Source organism: Equus caballus, chromosome 23, assembly GCF_041296265.1.
Source record: "Equus caballus isolate H_3958 breed thoroughbred chromosome 23, TB-T2T, whole genome shotgun sequence".
NCBI lineage: Eukaryota > Metazoa > Chordata > Mammalia > Perissodactyla > Equidae > Equus > Equus caballus.
The window spans coordinates 41,240,203-41,259,270 of NC_091706.1; the positions used below are offsets into that span (position 1 = coordinate 41,240,203).

Here is a 19,068-nt window from a genome sequence, read left to right on the forward strand (position 1 = left end):
GCACCTATGACAAAATCAGAGTTCGTGAGCTCTGCACACCAGTCTGGGGGAAAACAAGGGGTATTTAGGCCTCCTACAGAGCTTGCTTCATTAGTGGATATAAGGACAAAGGACATGGCCTTTGCTCTCTTTATATACTGACTTTGTTGATTAATATTGATCTTAGGATTGTATTCCTTTGTTCCCCCTGCTCAGTTAGTGTAAATGTAATTATATGGTTTACTTTTCATATACTCTGGTGAAACAGCCTATTATTTGTCCTTGACTGATGTTATATGAAAGGTACCCTGGAAATCAAAGTGCTGTTCAGATATTATTTTTCACCTTACTTAGATCTAAATATTTTAAAACTCAGTTTCCTGTATTAAAATACTTATAAATTACTAAGGTAATTATAATAATTTTCTCCCAAAATCATTTGTGTGAGAGGGTGCATGTACAAATGAGCAATGATTAAATAAGTACGTAGATGAAATAGGTCAGTGTTATAATTGATGTTACATATGACCAAGAGGTGAAGGGGCGTTCGAGTGTAGTAATGGGTGTCTAGCATGTTCCATGGATAGGAACAGCAGGAAATGGGGTGTTTTCTGTTCTACTGTTACATCAGTTTCTTGCAAATTTTTTAGCTTTTCGTTAGCTATTTGAAGAATCACATGGCTCTACTATCTTTTGAAAATCAGTTTTGTAAAATATAAATATTTGAGTACAGACTGAAACTTTAAAAAATTGCTTTACAACAGCCCTTTGAGTTTACTTTGTTTTTTTTGGCAGAGAATGGGGTCAGGGAGGTCATAATCATAATCACGTTTAAAGCTCAGTTGATCTTGTCTATTTACACCCTCTTTGATTTTTGAACCCCATTTTTATATGGAGGAGCTGACTTAGAGCTCATGGCTTCCCAGTTTTACCAGCCACTAAGTGGAAGAGCTGTAGTCAGTCCAGGGTTCAGCAAGCAGATCGAGCAGGGTGGCTGCTGCTTATGAATCGTACTAAACAGTCGTATTCATTACTGGTGGACTAGCCACCAGTGTGGACTCTGTGTCTAGCTTCTTTAGCTCGGCATAATGTGTGTTGGATTCATCTGTGTTCATCACACTGATTCTGAATCCCCCCCTTTTGTAGGTACACTTAGTTTTGAGCCAGCTAAGAAATACTAGTCTGTTTCGAGTACTCCAAAGAGGGTGAAATTCTGTTCAGATTTGTAACTGCTAATGAAAATTTTATGATAGAGGAATGAATGGGCTGCAAAAGTGAAATATTCTATTTACCTTTTGGAATTTATTTAGAGGAATTCCAATACAAATAGATCCCTTTTTTTATTTACATCTCGTCTAAACATTAAATACTTTTATTCATTATTAATTATCTGGTGAACGTGTAAAGAACAAAAGCTCCATCAGCAATTTTTGTAGTATCTCGTTAGATTAGATATTTCTACAAATAGTAGAATAATACGGTGTCAGTAGACACTGGCTTTACTAACTGCTTAATACATCTATTTTCTAAAATTGTTTTAATTTAGTGTTTCTTAACTCTTTAAATTAGGCCATATTTCAGTTAAAATAATTGATTTAATTAAATTCCATGAAAATTGAATGGCTTCTCCATTGGAACATAATGCCTAAGGAAAATATTGATCAGAAATACTAGTCTATAAATTTGGGTGCATATTGCAAGATATTGTTTTTCATCCATGTTCAGAATGAGAAATAACTAGGGATAAGTGTAGCAAAGAAAGTCTTGGGATTCCTAGAAGCCTTCAGATTTAATATGAGTTAACAGTGTGGTGATTTCCCAAATAGCTGGGCCTTTTTCTCTTACATGTTTGGCATGTCGCAGTGAAAACCTACTCCATTTATCTTGGGTGGATGTTTATGTAGATGTGAGATGAAGATGAAGATTCAAGAGTACTAGTGGATTACTAGTAACATAGTTTGTTTTAATGCCAACAAATTACCAGCAGGTTATTCTTTACATGTGTAGAGAAAGAAGAGTGTTTAGGATTTGGTCATGACTAAGTTGAAAACAGATAGAAGGGTTAAGGAATAGGAAGTAATAAAAGAGATGCAAACCTAGATGGATAAAGCGTAAACTGTAGATCAGTTGGTCAGAAAATCAGGTTGAGAAAGTCTCATTATAGCCTTGTCAATTTAATGTCCACATTCTGTAGTTAAGATTTCTCTTGATGCTTTATCCCTAGAATTGTCTGAATATTATTTTTCAATGAATTATCTGAATTTACTGAGTACTAAATTATCTATGTTACTATAAAAGATAGTTTGATGATTTAGAATAAAATTATATTTCAGGGGGCCAACGAGGTGGTGGTGTGGTTAAGTTCGCGTGCTCTGCATTGGTGGTTTGGTGTGCACGTGTTCCCATCCTGGCCAAGGACTTACACACCGCTCATCAAGCCATGCTGTGGTAGTGTCCCACATACAAAATAGAGGAAGACTGGCACAGATGTTAGCTCAGAGACAATCTTCCTCAAGCAAAAAGGGGAAGATTGGCAACAGATGTTACCTCACGGCCAATCTTCCTTACCAAAAAACCCAAAAAATTGTATTTCAGGTCTAGTTACTAATTTTGGCCCTAATTAGTTATCACCATCAGTCACATTCTTAATTAAATAGGGGGTTACTATGCTTAATACTTTGCTTTGCTAAGTCTTTGTTACTACTTAATGTAGAAATAATGAATAATTTGTTTAATTATGTTAATAACCCATAGCTAAAGAAAGCTATGTCATAGCTAAAGAAAGTGGGTTGTTAGAAAACAGTGAAGTGGAGAATATCTGTCTTTTCTTTGTTCTTTATTTATGAAATACTCTCTTTCAGAGGGCAACTTGTAACGTACAAACTGTTGGGCTCTCAAAGCCAACGAATAGTCAGTCCATTGAACGTGTGGCATTTTTACATTTTATATACAGTCCCATATTTTCTTGGTTTCCACATTTGGAGGTGTAAGACAGTTTCGCTATGTCTTGGATACTTCTCTCTCGTTGTAGTTCTGATCTAATACAGCAATTTAGTTGAAAATAATTAACTGATAACCTTCGTGAACAGTTATTTTTTTGAGTGGGCTAGATTTTGATTAAAAACATAGGGTGTTAAAAACCAACTTTTTTGATTATTGATTTGAATTTCTGAAGGAAATAGGAATTAATATGTTGCTTGTGTTTTTTATTAATTAATTTTACTGAGTTTATGATAGTTTACAATCTTGTGAAATTTCAATTGTGCATTATTGTTTGTCAGTTGTGTTGTAGGTGCACTCCTTCACCCTTTGTGCCCACCCCCGACCCCCCTTTCCCCTGGTAGCCACTAATCTGTTCTCTTTGTCCACATGTTTAAATTCCTCATATGAGTGGAGTCATACAGAGATTGTCCTCTATCTGGCTTATTTCACTTAACATAATTCCCCGAAGGTCCATCCATGTTGTTGTGAATGGGATGATTTTATTCTTTTTTGTGGCTGAATAATATCCCATTGTATATGTATACCATATCTTCTTTATCCAATCATTGGTTGATGGGCTCTTAGGTTGCTTCCACGTCTTAGCTATTGTAAATAATGCTGCAATGAACATAGGGGTGCATGGGACTTTTGGAATTCCTGACTTCAAGTTCTTTGGATAGATACCCAGTAGTGGGATGACTGGGTCATATGATATTTCTATTTTTAATTTTTTGAGAAATCTCCATACTGTTTTCCATAGTGGCTGCACCAGTTTGCACTCCCACCAGCAGTGTATGAGGGATCCTTTTTCTCCACAACCTCTCCAACACTTGTTACTTTTTGTTTTGGTTATTTTTGTCATTCTAATGAGTGTAGGGTGATATCTTAGTGTAGTTTTGATTTGCATTTCCCTGTTGATCAGTGATGAACATCTTTTCATGTGCCTATTGGCCATCTGTATGTCTTCTTTGGAGAAATATCTGTTCATGTCTCCTGCCTATTTTTTGATTGAGTGGTTTGATTTTTTATTGTTGAGTTGTGTGAGTCCTTTGTATATTATGGAGATTAACCCTTTGTCAGATATATGACTTGCAAATATTTTTTCCCAATTAGTGGGTTGTTTTTTTGTTTCAATCCTGTTTTCCCTTGCCTTGAAGAAGCTGTTTAGTCTGATGAAGGCCCATTTGTTTATTCTTTCTGTTGTTTCCCTTGTCTGGGAAGACATGATGTCTGAAAAGATCCTTTTAATACTGATATCAAAGAGTGTGCTGCCTACATTTTCCTCTAGAAGCCTTATGGTTTCGGGTCTTACCTTTAGGTCTTTGATCCATTTAGCGTTTATTTTTGTGAATGCTGAAAAAGAATGGTCAATTTTCATTCTTTTACATGTGACTTTCCAGTTTTCCCATCACCATTTGTTGAAAAGACTTTCTTTTCTCCATTGTATGCCCTCAGCTCCTTTGTCGAAGATTAGCTGTCCATAGATGTATGGTTTTATTTCTGGGCTTTCAGTTCTGTTCCATTGATCTGTGTGCCTGTTTTTGTACCAGTACCATGCTGTTTTGATTACTGTAGCTTTGTAGTATGTTTTGAAGTCAGGGATTGTGATGCCTCCAGCTTTTTTTTTTTTTTTCTCAGGATTGCTTTAGCAATTTGGGGTCTTTTGTTGCCCCATATGAATTTTAGGATTCTTTGTTCTATTTCTGTAAAGAATGTCATTGGGATTCTGATTGGGATGGCGTTGGATCTGTAGATTGCTGTAGCTAGTATGGACATTTTAACTATGTGTATTCTTCCAATCCATGTACATGGAATGCCTTTCCATCTCTTTATGTCCTCATCCATTTCTTTCAGGAAAGCCTTGTAGGTTTTGTTGTATAGGTCCTTCACTTCCTTAGTTAAATTCACCCTGATGTATTTTATTCTTTTTATTGCAATTGTGAACGGTATTGTGTTCTTGAGTTCTTTTTCTGTTAGTTCATTATTAGAGTATAGAAATGCTACTGATTTATGTAAGTTGATTTTATATCCTGCAACTTTGCTGTAGTTGTTGATTATTTCTAAAAGTTTTCCAATGGATTCTTTAGGGTTTTCTATATATAAGATCATGTCATCTGCAAACAGTGAGAGTTTCAGTTCTTCTTTGCCTATTTAGATTCCTTTTATTCCTTTCTCTTGCCTAATTGCTCTGGCCAAAACTTCCAGTACTATGTTGAATAATAGTGGTGATAGAGGGCATCCTTGTCTCATTCCTGTTTTCAGGGGGATGGTGCTCAGTTTTTGCCCATTGAGTATGATGTTGGCTGTGGGTTTGTCATATATGGCCTTTATTATGTTGAGGTAATTTCTTTCTATCCCCATTTTGTTCAGAGTTTTTACCATAAATGGCTGTTGGATCTTGTCAAATGCTTTCTCTGCATCTATTGAGATAGTCATGTGGTTTTTATTCCTCAATTTGTTGATGTGGTGTATCATGTTGATTGATTTGTGGCTGTTGAACCATACCTGAGTCCCTGGTATGAATCCCACTTCGTCATGATGTATGATCCTTTTGATGTATTGCTGAATTCGAGTTGCCAAAATTTTGTTGAGAACTTTTGCATCTATGTTCATCAACAATATTGGCCTGTAGTTCTCCTTTTTTGTGCTGTCCTGTCAGGCTTTGGTATCAGCATGATGTTGGCCTCATAGAATGTGTTAGGAAGTGTTCCATCCTCCATAATTATTTGGAATAGCTTGAAAAGTATAGGTATTAAATCCTCTTTGAAAGTTTGGTAGAATTCCCCAGGAAAGCCATCTGGTCCTGGAGTTTTATTCTTTGGGCTGCTTTTGATTGCTGTTTCAATCTCCTTCTTTCTGATTGGTCTGTTCAGGCTGTCTGCTTCTTCTTGACTTAGCTTTGGGTGATTGTAAAAGTCTAAGAATTTATCCATTTCCTCTAGGTTATCCATTTTGTTAGCATGTAGTTTTTCATAGTATTCTCTTATAATCTGTTGTATTTCTGCAGAGTCTATTATTATTTCTCCTCTTTCATTTCTGATTTTGTTTATTTGAGCTTTCTCTTTTTTTCTTTGTAAGTCTCACTAGGGGTTTGTCAATTGCATTTAGATTCTCAAAGAACCAACTCTTTGTTTCATTGATCCTTTCTACTGCTTTTTTTGTTTCAATATGCTTTATTTCTGCTCTGAGTTTTCTTATTTCTCTCCTTCTGCTGACTTTGGGCTTTGTTCTTCTTTCTCTAATTCAGTTAGGCGTAATTTGAGATTGCTTATTTGGGATTTTTCTTGTTTGTTAATGTATGCCTGTATTGCGATGAATTTCCCTCTTCATACAGCTTTTGCTGTATCCCATGTGAGTTGGTATGGCATGTTATCATTTTCATTTGTCTTCAGATATTTTTTGATTTCTCCTTTAATTTCTTTAATCATCGATTGCTTGTTCAATAGCATGTTGTTTAGTCTCCACATCTTTGTCCCTTTCTCAGCTTTATTCTTGTAATTAATTTCTAGCTTTATAGCATTATGATCAGAAAAGATGCTTGTTGTTATTTCAATTTTTTAAAATTTATGGAGGCTTGCCTTGTTTCCCAACATATGGCCTATCCTTGAGAATGTTCCATGTGCGCTTGAGAAGAATGTGTATTCAGCTGTTTGTGGATGGAGTGTTCTATATATGTCTATTAAGTCCAACTGTTTTAGCTCTTCATTTAATTCCACTATTTCCTTGTTGATTTTCTGTCTGGATGATCTGTCCAATTATGTGAGTGGGGTGTTGAGGTCCCCTACTATTATTGTGTTATTTTTAATATCTTCTTTTAGGTTTGTTAATAGTTGCTTTATGAACTTTGGTGTTCCTGTGTTGGGTGCATAGATATTAATAATCGTTATTTCTTCTTGATGTCGTGTCCCTTTGATCACTATATACTGACCCTCTATGTCTCTCTTTACCTGCCTTATCTTGAAATCTACTCTGTCTGATATAAGTATTGTGGCACCTGCTTTCTTTTGTTCACCATTAGCTTGGATTATTGTCTTCCATCCCTTCACTCTGAGCCTGTGTTTGTTGTTGGAGCTGAGGTGTGTTTCCTGGAGGCAACAGATTGTTGGATCTTGTTCTTTAATCCATTTTGCCACTCCGTGTCTTTTTGTTGGAGAGTTCAATCCGTTTACATTGAGGGTGATTATTGATGCATGAGGGCTTAATGCTGTTATTCTGTCACTCGTTTTCTGGTTTTCCTGCATTACCTTTGTTTCTTGTCGTGTGTGTTTTGGCCTACCCATTGACATCTGCAGTTTCTTATTTCCTTACTTATTTTTTGTGTCTCTCTTCTGTTTTTAAAGTTAGTAGCTACCCTGAAGTTTGTATTCAGAATCTTTTGTATAACATAGTCCATTTTCTGGTGGCCTTTTAATTTCCTTAGCCTAAACTGATTCAGTCCTTTTCCTCCGTCCCTCCTAAGTTGTTATTGTCAACTCTTATTCCAACTTGTGTTTTGAGTTTGTGGTTAAAGTGATAAGGTTATCTTTGTTTTTGGTGTTTTCCTTACCTTTATCCTAATGCTGTAGTTGTATATTTGCTATCCTTTTCTGCTTCTATCTATTTGTCTCCTTACTCTGTGTTTTGTGGCCCCTTTCTCCCTTTTTTTCTTTTTTCAGGTATGAGGGCCTTCTTGAGGATTTCTTCTAGTGGTGGTCTTCTGGCTACAAAGTCCCTTAGCTTTTGTTTGTCTGGGAAAGATTTAATTTCTCCCTCATATCTGAAGGATATTTTTGCTGGATGGAGTATTCTTGGCTAAAGATTGTTATCTTTTAAAGTTTTGAATATGTCATTCCAATCTCTCCTAGCTTGTAAGATTTCTGCAGAGAAATCCACTGAAAGTCTAATAGGGGTTCCTTTGTAGGTTATTTTCTTCTGCCTTACTGCCCTGAGTATTCTTTCTTTGTCACTCACTTTTGCCAGTTTTACTACTATATGCCTCGCGGTAGGTCTTTTTACATTGACAAAGCTAGGAGACCTGAAAACTTCCTCCACACATATTTCTCTCTCATTCTCTAGGCTTGGGAAGTTCTCCCTTATTATTCCTCTGAGCACACTTTCTGCTCCATTCTCCTTTTTGTCGCCCTCAGGGTTTCCAATTATTCTTATATTGCATTTCCTCATTGAGTCAGCTATTTCTTGGAGATTTTTATTCTGAATTCTCTCTCTTCCTCTGTCTGGAGCCATTCAACCTGTCTATCTTCGATTATGCTGATTTGGTCCTCTGTGGCATCCACATGGGCATTCAGGGCGTCCATATTCTGTTTTATCTGATCCATTGTATTTTTCATCTGTCGTATTTCTGATTGATTCTTTATAGTTTCAATCTCTTTTGTGAAGTAACTCCAGAACTCATTGACTTGTTTCTCTATATTTTCCTTTACCTCATTGAGTTTTTTGACTATAGCTATTCTGAATTCATTTTCATTTAGTTTACTTATTTCTGAGTCCTCAGGGCATAATTCTGGGTGCTTATTTTCCCTCTGGTCTGGTGTTTTTATGAATTGTTTGATGCCAGAACGGTTTTTGCGCATAGTGCTATTATTTGATTGCAGTTACAGCTTGTCGCCACTAGATGGGGGTCAAGAGCCGTATATTTTGAGCCCTCCGCCTTCAGCCAGGATGGCTGGTGCCACGTGGGTTGGGGGAGGAGGGTCACCTTCTCTCTCAGGCAGACCTGGTTTCCTGATCAGCTGTTGCTGTCTGCTCTCCTGGGGTCTTGGCTTTCTGAGGTTGCCCCACGCAAAAGCTTCCCCCCTTAGAGGTTTTCCACTGCACGGGTCTGTGGGAGTCTTGGATGATCCCTGGATGCGTGGCCCCTCCCCTGCTCCTTCCCTCACTCGTGGCAGCGATTCCAGTCTCTAGGGGAGGGAGCGAAGTTCTCCCTTACCCTGTTCCAGCTCCTCCCAGGGCAGCTCCAGCCTCTCCTCCCTCCTTCGTTTGGCTGCTGTGGGTCTCCAAGGATTCCCATGCTATTATAATATTTTTTTGTTGGAATATTGTTGCTCTTTTTTTGTTGTATGTTGGAGGGTAGAGAATCCTGGGTGAGCTCACTCCGCCATTACACTGACGTCATCCCTGTTGCTTGTGTTTTTTAATATCATTGTAATGGTTAGTACAAAGGGCAGTATTTTATAGAGTTGTTAGGTTTCAAGATGCACTAAGTACTCACGCATGAGCAGAAGACAGCAATATGCACTTCATTTGGATACTCAAAAATCTTCAAGACAAGATTTTGCCGTCAGTGGCTCTTCCCCTCTTTTTGATTGTCTTGTTAGTAAATCTGATTACTTCTATGTATTGGGCCCTTTTCATAATTGTTGGGAAATTAATAATATATAAGAAAGATAGTAATTAACATGAAATTTTAACATTGTCCTCTTGGGGCTATGATATACTGTGGTCGACACACATCAGAATTTTATATGTAAACGAGAAGAGGACTTCCCCCCCAAAGGTAAGGAAAGTTACTCTTTAATCCTGACATTCAAGTGGATATTGTCATGTCTCTCAAAACTGCATACATGGAGCCATCTAACCCCAAGCTCTTATATTGAAAAGAGCCTTTATTTATTTATTTACTTTTGGACACAGTAGAGAAGTCACATGTCTTGAACCCCACCCACACCTTGTTGCTCCTTACAGTATCCTATGTTTGGCATGTGGCAGCAGTCATTTATGTTGTGGGTATTTCCTCTCGTAAATGCCTGAGTTCTACTGGGCCTTCATTTTTAGTTTCTTTGAGATGGGAGGCCAAGGAGTTGAGTCTGATTGTAACACATGACCCAACCAGGACCTGGACGTGCACGCACTAGTCTCTCTTGTGACAGTGGCTCAGTCCTCATATTATCTCTCAATCCCCCCAAGTCCATGATTCTTCAAAACCACTGTGTACATCTTGACTCTTAAGATCATTTGTTAGACATGGTAGCCTGATTCTTACCTCCTTGGTTGCTTCAACTTTCCCTGTAAGGCAAAATTTAATAACACTAGGAGCTCCTGTATTCTTGTGGTCACACTAGTATAAGGCTTATCCTAGTTTTTTAAAAATAGGCACTTACATAACATTTATAGCAGTCTTAAGTATTTTACAGATATAAAAAGTTTAATCCTTGTATTGGCCCCATGAGGTAGTTACCATTGTTATGCCCAATTTTTCAGATGAGGAAACTGAGGCACAGACAGGTTCAGTAACTTGATCAAGGTTACACAGCTAGTCAGTGGTGAAGCTAATGTTTGAATCCAGACTTCTAAGCACCACACTATAGTGAATCATAGGTCTTATAGTTCCTTGACAAATTAATATCATGTTTTCTTTTTCTCATCTTCCAAGGCATTATAATCCTAAGTAGAACTTTAAAGGAATAGTTTTGAATATTTAAAGGATTAATTTGCATATTATCTTTTATACCCGTGATTACATAGTAATTTTTGGTAGGTTTATGTTGTTCAGAAAAATTTAACATGAATGTGTTTTCTGGTTGATTTAATCCCTCAATTAATATATCTTAGTTAAAATATGACAGCATCTTTTTTATACGCCCAGTATATTAGTTTGTTAGGGCTACTCTAACAGCCTGAGGAGATCCTATTGGTTTAGTCCTCTTCATTGTAGCTTTGCCCTTGGAGTCATTCTTTGTTTCATCCTGTCTATCTCTTTTAGTCCAGGCTGGCAGCATTTCTGCTAGTATAAAATTCTCAAAAACTGTGTTGGTCTCTTGTGCAATTCATGGGTGCCCAAGCCATCAGACAGGAGGGTGTTTCACACATCTTTCCTGGATAACAATGTCTCCATTCCTGACTTCCGCTGAGATGGTTGATTTCATTCATGAATCTCATGCCTAATCTCTTTAGCAAATGTTTGTCCACTCAAACCATGGGCCCAGTCTCCAGAGCACACTCTGTGGGTGGGCTGAGAATTTTCTGAACTGGTTCCATTTTGCTTAACAGTCCTTCATCAGTTTATTTTTTTCCTTTCCTTTCTTACAATAACCAGCAAAGAAAACAAGGCTGCACCTTCCATACTTTCCTTGGAAATCTCCACAGCTACATATCCAAGTTCATTACTTACAAATTCTACCTTCCATGCAACAGAAGAAAGTTATTCTGCCCCTTCATAACAGACGTCACTTTTCCTCCAGTGTCCGGTACAATCCTCCTCATTTCCATCTGAGACCTCACCAGAAGCTCCTTTAACAAAGTTCATATGTCTTGCAACATTCTGTTCATGACTACATATGTATTGTCTATGATAATGGAAGCTTTCTTTACTCTTCTCCTCTCCAAAGCTACTTCCACAATCTTAGGTTTTCGTTACAGCAGTACCACACTTCCTTGTGCCAAAATTTATGTTAGTTTTCTAAGTCCGTGTTAGTTTCCTAAGACTGTGGTAACAGAGCACCTCAAACTGAAGGGCTTACAACAACAGGAATTTATTGTCTCGCAGTTCTGGAGGCTGCAAGTCCAAAACCAGGGTGCCAGCAGGTCTGTCCCCACTGTGAGATCCTCTTTCTGATGGTGTAAGTTAATCCCTGGTGGTCCTTGCCTCGTAGATGTCTTACTCCATTCCGCACCTCCATCTTTACACAGCCTTCTCCCCTGTGTGTCTGTGTGTGTCTCCTCTTTTCTGATAAGGACACTAGTCCTGTTGGATTAAGGACCCACTCTACGCCAGTAGCTCCTTAAGAAATTACTTCTGCCATAACTCTATTTCCAAATAAGGTCACATTCCAGTGTCCTGGGGCTTAGCATTTCAACATACCTTTCAAAGGCGACACAATTCAATCTGTAACACCCACAGAACAACTGTAATAGCCACATCAAGTGCCTCTAGGCTTGTTGTCTTATTTTAAAGTATTGTTTCCTATGAATAGTTCCTTCCTAATTGTCATTTAATTGTTATAAATAGGCTGAAAAGCAGAATAATTTCACACATTTTTACATGCTTTCAAAGCCTTCCTTACCAGATGTTTGCACATGAAAGCATTTTTTTTTTCATAATTAGTCAGCCTGTGTGTCACAAAGAAAATATGTTAAAGTAATACTTCAGTTTGTGTGTTTTGTTAAGAATTAACTGCTTATTTTATTAATCATATATTGTGGTTATATGAAATTTCCAATCCTGCAATTCAAATGACTAACTTAGTGTTTTCTGTCTTAGAAAGTTGCTGACTTTTAAAAACATTTTCACCTTTAAATTAGATTGCTGGTTTTCAGTATAAATAATAGAGAGCGTGAATTTGACTTCCTGGGAGACAGGAACAAATAATCATGATTCTGTGTAATAAGTGAAGTATGGAAGAATTCAATGCATTCAGACTCCTGACAATTCTCTTTAAATTTTGACTTAGGATTTTTAACTAATATATATGTTCTTAAAAGGAGTAGTAAGAGTAGCCATTCTGATTAGTATGTTGACTTCGTAACAGAAATAGTTTGCTTGAAACGTATTACCTATTATTGGTTGTTGCTCTTTGTACCAATATATAGTGTGTAAGTTTCTTTATTTCTAAATGAGACTATTAATGTCTTCCTTTCCTACTGATAGAGCTATGTAGTGCATTCTCTTAAATGATCTCATTTAATCTTCATAGGGGTTTAGATGAGTGTTATTATTTGTCGGTGTTAACAAGAGTAGGTTTTCTCTGTGCTGCTGAAATATACTCTTTTTCCTTTTTTTCTGAGGAAGATTAGCCCTGAGCTAACACCTGTTGCCAATCTTCCTCCAGTTTAAATGTGGGACACTACCACAGCATGGCTGACAATAGTGTAGGTCTATGCCCAGGATCCGAAACTGTGACCCCAGGCTGCTGAGGCAGAGCATGCTAAACTTAACCACTGTGGCACGGGACCAGCCCCTGAAGTTTTCTATTTTTGACTCAGCATTTGTTCCTTCATTATTTTGGGTATTTTATGACTCTTTTTAAGATTTAAGTTGAGGATAGCACATCTATTATACTTACAGAGAGTCAAGCAGTCAGTTGAGTGGTAGATCTTGTTGCATGTTTACGAAATTCCAGACTTCTGGGAGAGGGGAATGGGAAGTTAAAATGTGTGAGACAGATTTCTCCCACTCCAAGGAAACTTATAGTGTCTATATTGTCCACTCCTTACTTGTTCTTCATGAAGCAAATATTAATAACACTGTAAGAAAATAAGATTTCTGCTGATGAACCTAAACTTTTATTTTTTCCTTTCATGAAAGACTTGCATCTTAAACCAAATATATTTAAATTTCTCAGGATCTTCGTTTTCCATATTCCTAAGCAAGATAAGTACAGAAAAATGACTTAGAATTCTCTCTATACCTAAGTGATAATAGAAAGCAGTGCTGTCGATTAATAGTACTCCATTCAAAGGAACAATTGGTACAATTTGCATTCAGTGTTTAGGGTGAATTTTCTTTAGACCGCAGAATGGTGAGCAGGAAGACATTGTGGTAGGAACAATAGTTGTAGGGTAAGGAAGCATGTGGTGCATTTGGGCCCTGGTGACTATGCCTCTTGGGTTGAAGAGGAGTATTCATGTTGACTTGCAGTGGGACAGGAACCTGGCAGTCTCATTGGTGGAGTCAAATCTTGGAGCCCTTGAATGCCTGGCTCAGGAGTTTGGACTTAATTCTAAAGGCAGAGCAGGGTAATTACACCTTAGTGAACTCAGAAATGAAAGATTACAAGATATTTGTGACAAGATAAAGTGACAGCTCTAGACAGCCAAAGAGATGGATTGGTGTTAGGAGAGACTGGAGGCAGGGAAATTAGTTAGCTTTGTTGTGCCAGGATTCAACATCTGACCATGAAGCTAGAAGGATCCTGGTGTAAGGAATTTATGCAGGAGACATTTTAGAGGAAGAATCAATCGTAGATGATGACACTGGATTTCTAGGGGCAGAGGGAAAGGAAGGGATTAAAAAATGTTGACTGTGAATGTAGGAGAATGGAATAATTGTCGTATCGTTGATAACAGAATGTTTGTTGACAGTTGAAGAAGGAGTTGGTTTTAGGCACATTGGGTGGTGAGTGTTTTCTGAACTTTCAAATCATAATGCCTGTCAACATTTGAATTGGGTGTAGTGAAGTTTCAGGCTGGAGATTAAGACTTTGAGATTAATTTGTATGGAGATGATAATTGTATCACCAAAATATTGAGAGACACTGTTTCAAGGCTGTTGTTGAGTCAACCATTCGGTTGCCAGGTGTGTTAAGAAGTGTCAAGGTATATTAGTTACATCTTTTTAGTTTTTTGAAGATTGGCACCTGAGCTAACAACTTACCAATCTTCTTCTTCTTTTTTTTTTTTTTTTTTTTACTTTTTCTCCCCAAATCCCCCCAGTACATAATTGTATATTTTTTAGTTGTGGGTCCTTCTAGTGGGATGCCGCGTCAGCATGGCTTGATGAGTGTTGCCATATTGGCACCCAGGATCCGAAGTGGTGAAACCTTGGGCCGCCAAAGCAGAGCGCGTGAACCCAACTACTTGGCCACGGGACTGGCCCTTAGTTACATCTTTGAGACGACTTCTGCACCACTCTTTGAATGGTATCTGCCCTGTTGCGCGGAGTATTGGCCTAGACACAATGTAACCTGTGTGAAGTCTTTATAGGAAACTTGATTTGTAAGACACGACTGCTAACTATGTATTCATGAGACTCCAAGTCCAAGTGGATTCTCAATAATGTTTTCTTTGAACTTCTCACCTTAACACTATTCCTTCTTCCTAGTGAATATGTTTGTAGGGGTGGTAGTGGGTAGTTTATGTGATCTAATGTAGAAGAGACTGTTTATTTGCTCCTAATTGTTGGTTGCTTTGTGAGAGCATATTTGTTAATAAACATAATGTGATTAAAATATATCTTGAAGAAAATTCATCTCAACCCATTAGTTAAATTTTTCTAGTCACATTCACTGGCTACTTTTATTCGTTGCCAGCCTAGGTTTTTGGCTTTGCAGATCTTTCACTGTTCAGCTATTCGATAGATCCTTGTGATGGGAGGGGAGTCGTTTTGTTGCAGGCATGCTTTCAAATGTGGTCTCTTTCCTGTTAGTTTTTCTTGGCACACAGTTCCCTCTGAAGTCTATAATGCATTTTAACATATTATTTTACCATTTATAAATGTGAATATACAGGTTGTCACCTTTATTCAGAAGAAATTGAGTTCTTTATTCACTGAATGTTTGAAAATGTAAAACATTATCCTTGATTATGTAGTGACTAAATATTTGTGTATGGTACAAAGGATGACTCTATGTGACTCTGTGTAACTAGCGTAAAGCACACCAACCCCATTGTGTTTCAGTGTACCTGCAGGAAAGACATGGTGAAGATTTCAATGGATATCTTTGTGAGGAAATTTCAGCCGGACAGATACCAGCTTTGGAAGCAAGGAAAGGATATCTACACCATCGATCACACGAAGCCTACTCCGGAATCCACCCCTGAAGTAAAAGCCTGGCTGCAGAGGAGGAGGAAAGTAAGAAAAGCATCCAAGAGGTGATTGTCCCTCCCCATCCCATCCCGCTTGAACCTACTCAATTAAATGGACCGTTGAAAGGAGGTTTTCAAAGACTATTTACTTTTTAAAATTTATTCATCGTAAGTTTGCTTAATATCTTACTGAAAATTTGACGCAAAGTATTTTTAATTCTTGAGAAGTGTAATAAATAAATAGAATGTAGGAAGAGATGTATATTGTGTTTGAGAATATTCCTGGAGTTGCTGTTTATGGCAAATAGAACAATACTGGAACTTCTTAGACCTCTTACACGCAGGTATTTTAAAGTTGTGTTGGTGCTTTCCATTCATCTCCATGCTTTTATTAACTTCAGTAATTTGATTTCCAACTTTTGCATTTTGCTACCGACTTTCTTTCTGACTTTAGTAGTTTTCTTCTGCATTTGTCAAACATGTGAGATAGTTCTTTTCTCCTTGGTATGCCTTTAATTTGCTACATTTTATACGCTTGGTCTTATTCTTTTACAAGATGTGAAGCAGAGCGTGAGTTGTTTCTGTCCGTGGTTGTCCCTGTGAGCTTCACTCTGTATTCTGTTTTTGTGGCCAGGACCATTCCAGAAGCTTCCTGTGGGCATCTTGTGTTTTAAAACCCATCGAACAGGGTTATGTGTTATGTTGCTCAGGTCCTCAGGCAACCTTTTTAGACTCTTACATTTTCCAGGTTTATGTTATATTTTTACTCTCCAATATTACTCACTGATTTTCTTGCGGATTGCAAAAGTAATATTTATGCATTGGAGAAAATTTGTAAAATAAGGAAAAGAATAATGAAGGAATCTCAAATCACCCATAACCTCATAATTCCACAGATAACCAGTGTTAACATTTTATATATATCCTTTACATATATGTTTATTATGTATTATATAATATTATATACCTTTCCAAAATTGGGGCCATGCTCTATTAACGATTTGATGACCAGTTTTGTGAGGTTTTTTTAATGTAATTAAATGATTTGCTATAATGTAATTTTTAATGCCTGCATATATTGACCTAATCCCCTGTATATGGACCTGTAGCTTGTTTCCAATTTTTAACTAAATATCACTGTAATTTTAAATCTTTGCCCACACTTGATGCTTACTTTCTGATTCTCTTTTTTCCTGACATTTATTTTCTGCTGTTTGAGAATGGTAGAGAGCGGAGGAAACTTAAGAGCATGGAGTCAGACTTCTGCATTTTGGAGGAGATGTGCTTGAGGCACAGAACTAGCAGCAGAATGCAAACCAGCTGTTCTTATTTCACCCTATAGTTTACAGCAGGGATTTTCAAACTGTTAGATTTCAAATCAGTTTAGTAGGTTAGGAACAACTTTTTTTTTTTTTTTGAGGAAGATTAGCCCTCAGCTAACTACTGCCAGTCCTCCTCTTTTTGCTGAGGAAGACTGGCCCTGAGCTGACATGCATGCCCATATTCCTCTCCTTTATATGTGGGACGCCTACCACAGCATGGCTTTTTGCCAAGCGGTGCTATGTCCACACCCGGGATCCAAACCGTGAACCCCAGGCCGCTGAGAAGCGGAACATGTGAACTTAACCGCTGCGCTACCAGGCTGGCCCGGAAGAACATTTTTAAATTAGGAAGTAAAATAGAATAAAAAGTATCATAGTCCTTCTCATGTGGTAAGAGTAAGTATTAATCCATGACGTGTGTGAGCATGTGTGTGTGGGTGCGTTGTGTCACCATCTAAAATGTCTAACTAACTATGGGTTGCATTCAGAAAAGCTTGGGAAACACTGATTTAGAGAGTCATGCCTTTGATAAATGTGTTAATTCACCTTACCAAAAAAGCCAGCTGTGGGAGGAAGCAGTGGTCAATCTTGAGTTCAAAAGAAACACCAATAGAATATCTTGAGAATTGTTCTTTAATGGACAGAAAGCATAATACTCTAATTAGGTGGATGATCTGGTCTCCTAGTTACTAACCATGGTGGTCCTTGTTGACAGAGAATGTAGATTTATGACATTGAACAGATTTGAAATGCCGTTCAGTAGGTTAAAATAATCAATGGACTTTGTTCACCCAGTTAGAAAGCCTCTTGTTAAGGGGCTTGTTGATTATGCTCAGCCCTGTGGTTTGATCATAGAGTTTGCTGATCTCCCTTAAGTGATGCTTTATCTGGGGAAATCAAATGAAAGGAACAGTTCACGGAAGTCTCGGAGAGATGTCAGCCATCTTATTTTACATGTACTATGCTATTCATAATGTGAAGATTTCCGCATGGGCCAGTGCATGAGTTCTCTGTAAAAGTGATACTGGTGTTGATGATACTGGTAGTATTTGTATCAGCGGCAGACAGAGCTAGTTTACATAGGTTATCCCTTGCTACCCTCTTTATCTCAGATCTCTGCCCTTCCTGACTTCCCACATTTCTTAGTATTGTAGAGTTTTCTTGTGTGTGTGTGTGTGTGTGTTGGGGTATGTGTATGTGTTTTTGGGCACTGAAATACACGTTGCTTTGCTTTGAGTTGTAATTTTTCCTAAATGAAAGTGTTAGGAATGTGTCATATACAAAAAGTATCTATGACAAAGCTATCAAGTGACTTGCTGGAAAACACTAAAAGAGGGAAAAAAAAATGGCATCCACTCCAAAAATAATGTTGATATAAGATGTTAAATACATACAGTCAGCCTTCCTCCTCTCTTATTTTCTTTAACTACTGATGATTTGTCGTTTAATTTTAATGATTTTCTTGCATACTTCAAAACTCAGAGATGTGTGGCCACTAGTTCACCTTGGAATATAAAGAATCCACTCGGATTTTAACAACAGCTTTATGAGATCTCATTTCTTTTTCCTTTCTTCATTATCTAAATAATATTTGGTTTATTGATTTGATTTTCCCTCATGTCATCATTTTTCACTTTATTTTTATTTTCAGACTTCTTTTAATATTGTTATAAAATTTTAGCAATGACTTTTCCCCCGATAATGTTTAATGATCAATTATTTGCGATTGTTTTAACTTTAATTTTTAGTAAATTGTTATTAAAACTGTTAAGATTTCAATTTCAAATTTAATCTATTAATTGTGAAGGTTATCTCTGCACAATGATTAAAAAATTATCAGTTTTTTTCTTCTTTCAATAAGTGAAAATAACGCTTGTACTGGTTTGTGTTTTATCCTGTCCATTGCAAACGTTCTGCTCTGACCAGGGCTTTTCTTCTTTATAGCTTCCAGGGCACTAGTTCTCAGTCTAAGAGGCCTAAGAATGAGGAGGATGGGGAAGTGTTGGCTGCAGTCGAGGGGGCAGAGGGCCCCACCTCTGACCCACACCCAGATGACCTCAAGGCCAGTGAAAAGCCAGAAGCAGCAGCGAAACTGGGGAACACACAAGCGCCTTCAGAGGAAGACGCCTCTGCTAGCAGGATGCAGCTGGATCAGAATTCATCAGAGAATATCAGACTTTCAGGTGAGAAACTGGCTAACTACCTTTCACATATAAGTAGGAGGTGTTTGATGAGCTGACGCGTTAAATCTATATTCACTAGGACAGACGTTCTTTTCCACATAGTTTAACCAATAAACTATCTAAAGTTATGGGGTAACTCAACC

General features: G+C 37.6%; 1 protein-coding gene across 4 annotated transcripts in view; it reads left to right on the forward strand.

The window, feature by feature from the left end:
* KDM4C (lysine demethylase 4C) overlaps nucleotides 1-19,068 on the forward strand; it is a 390,883-nt gene that overhangs the window by 212,869 nt on the left and 158,946 nt on the right. For all 4 annotated transcript variants that reach the window (XM_005605001.4, XM_070248477.1, XM_070248476.1 and 1 more), the window contains 2 exons: nucleotides 15,293-15,486; nucleotides 18,687-18,925. In XM_005605001.4, coding sequence (XP_005605058.2) covers nucleotides 15,293-15,486; nucleotides 18,687-18,925 — 433 coding nt within the window. The remainder of the gene's footprint in view (nucleotides 1-15,292; nucleotides 15,487-18,686; nucleotides 18,926-19,068) is intronic.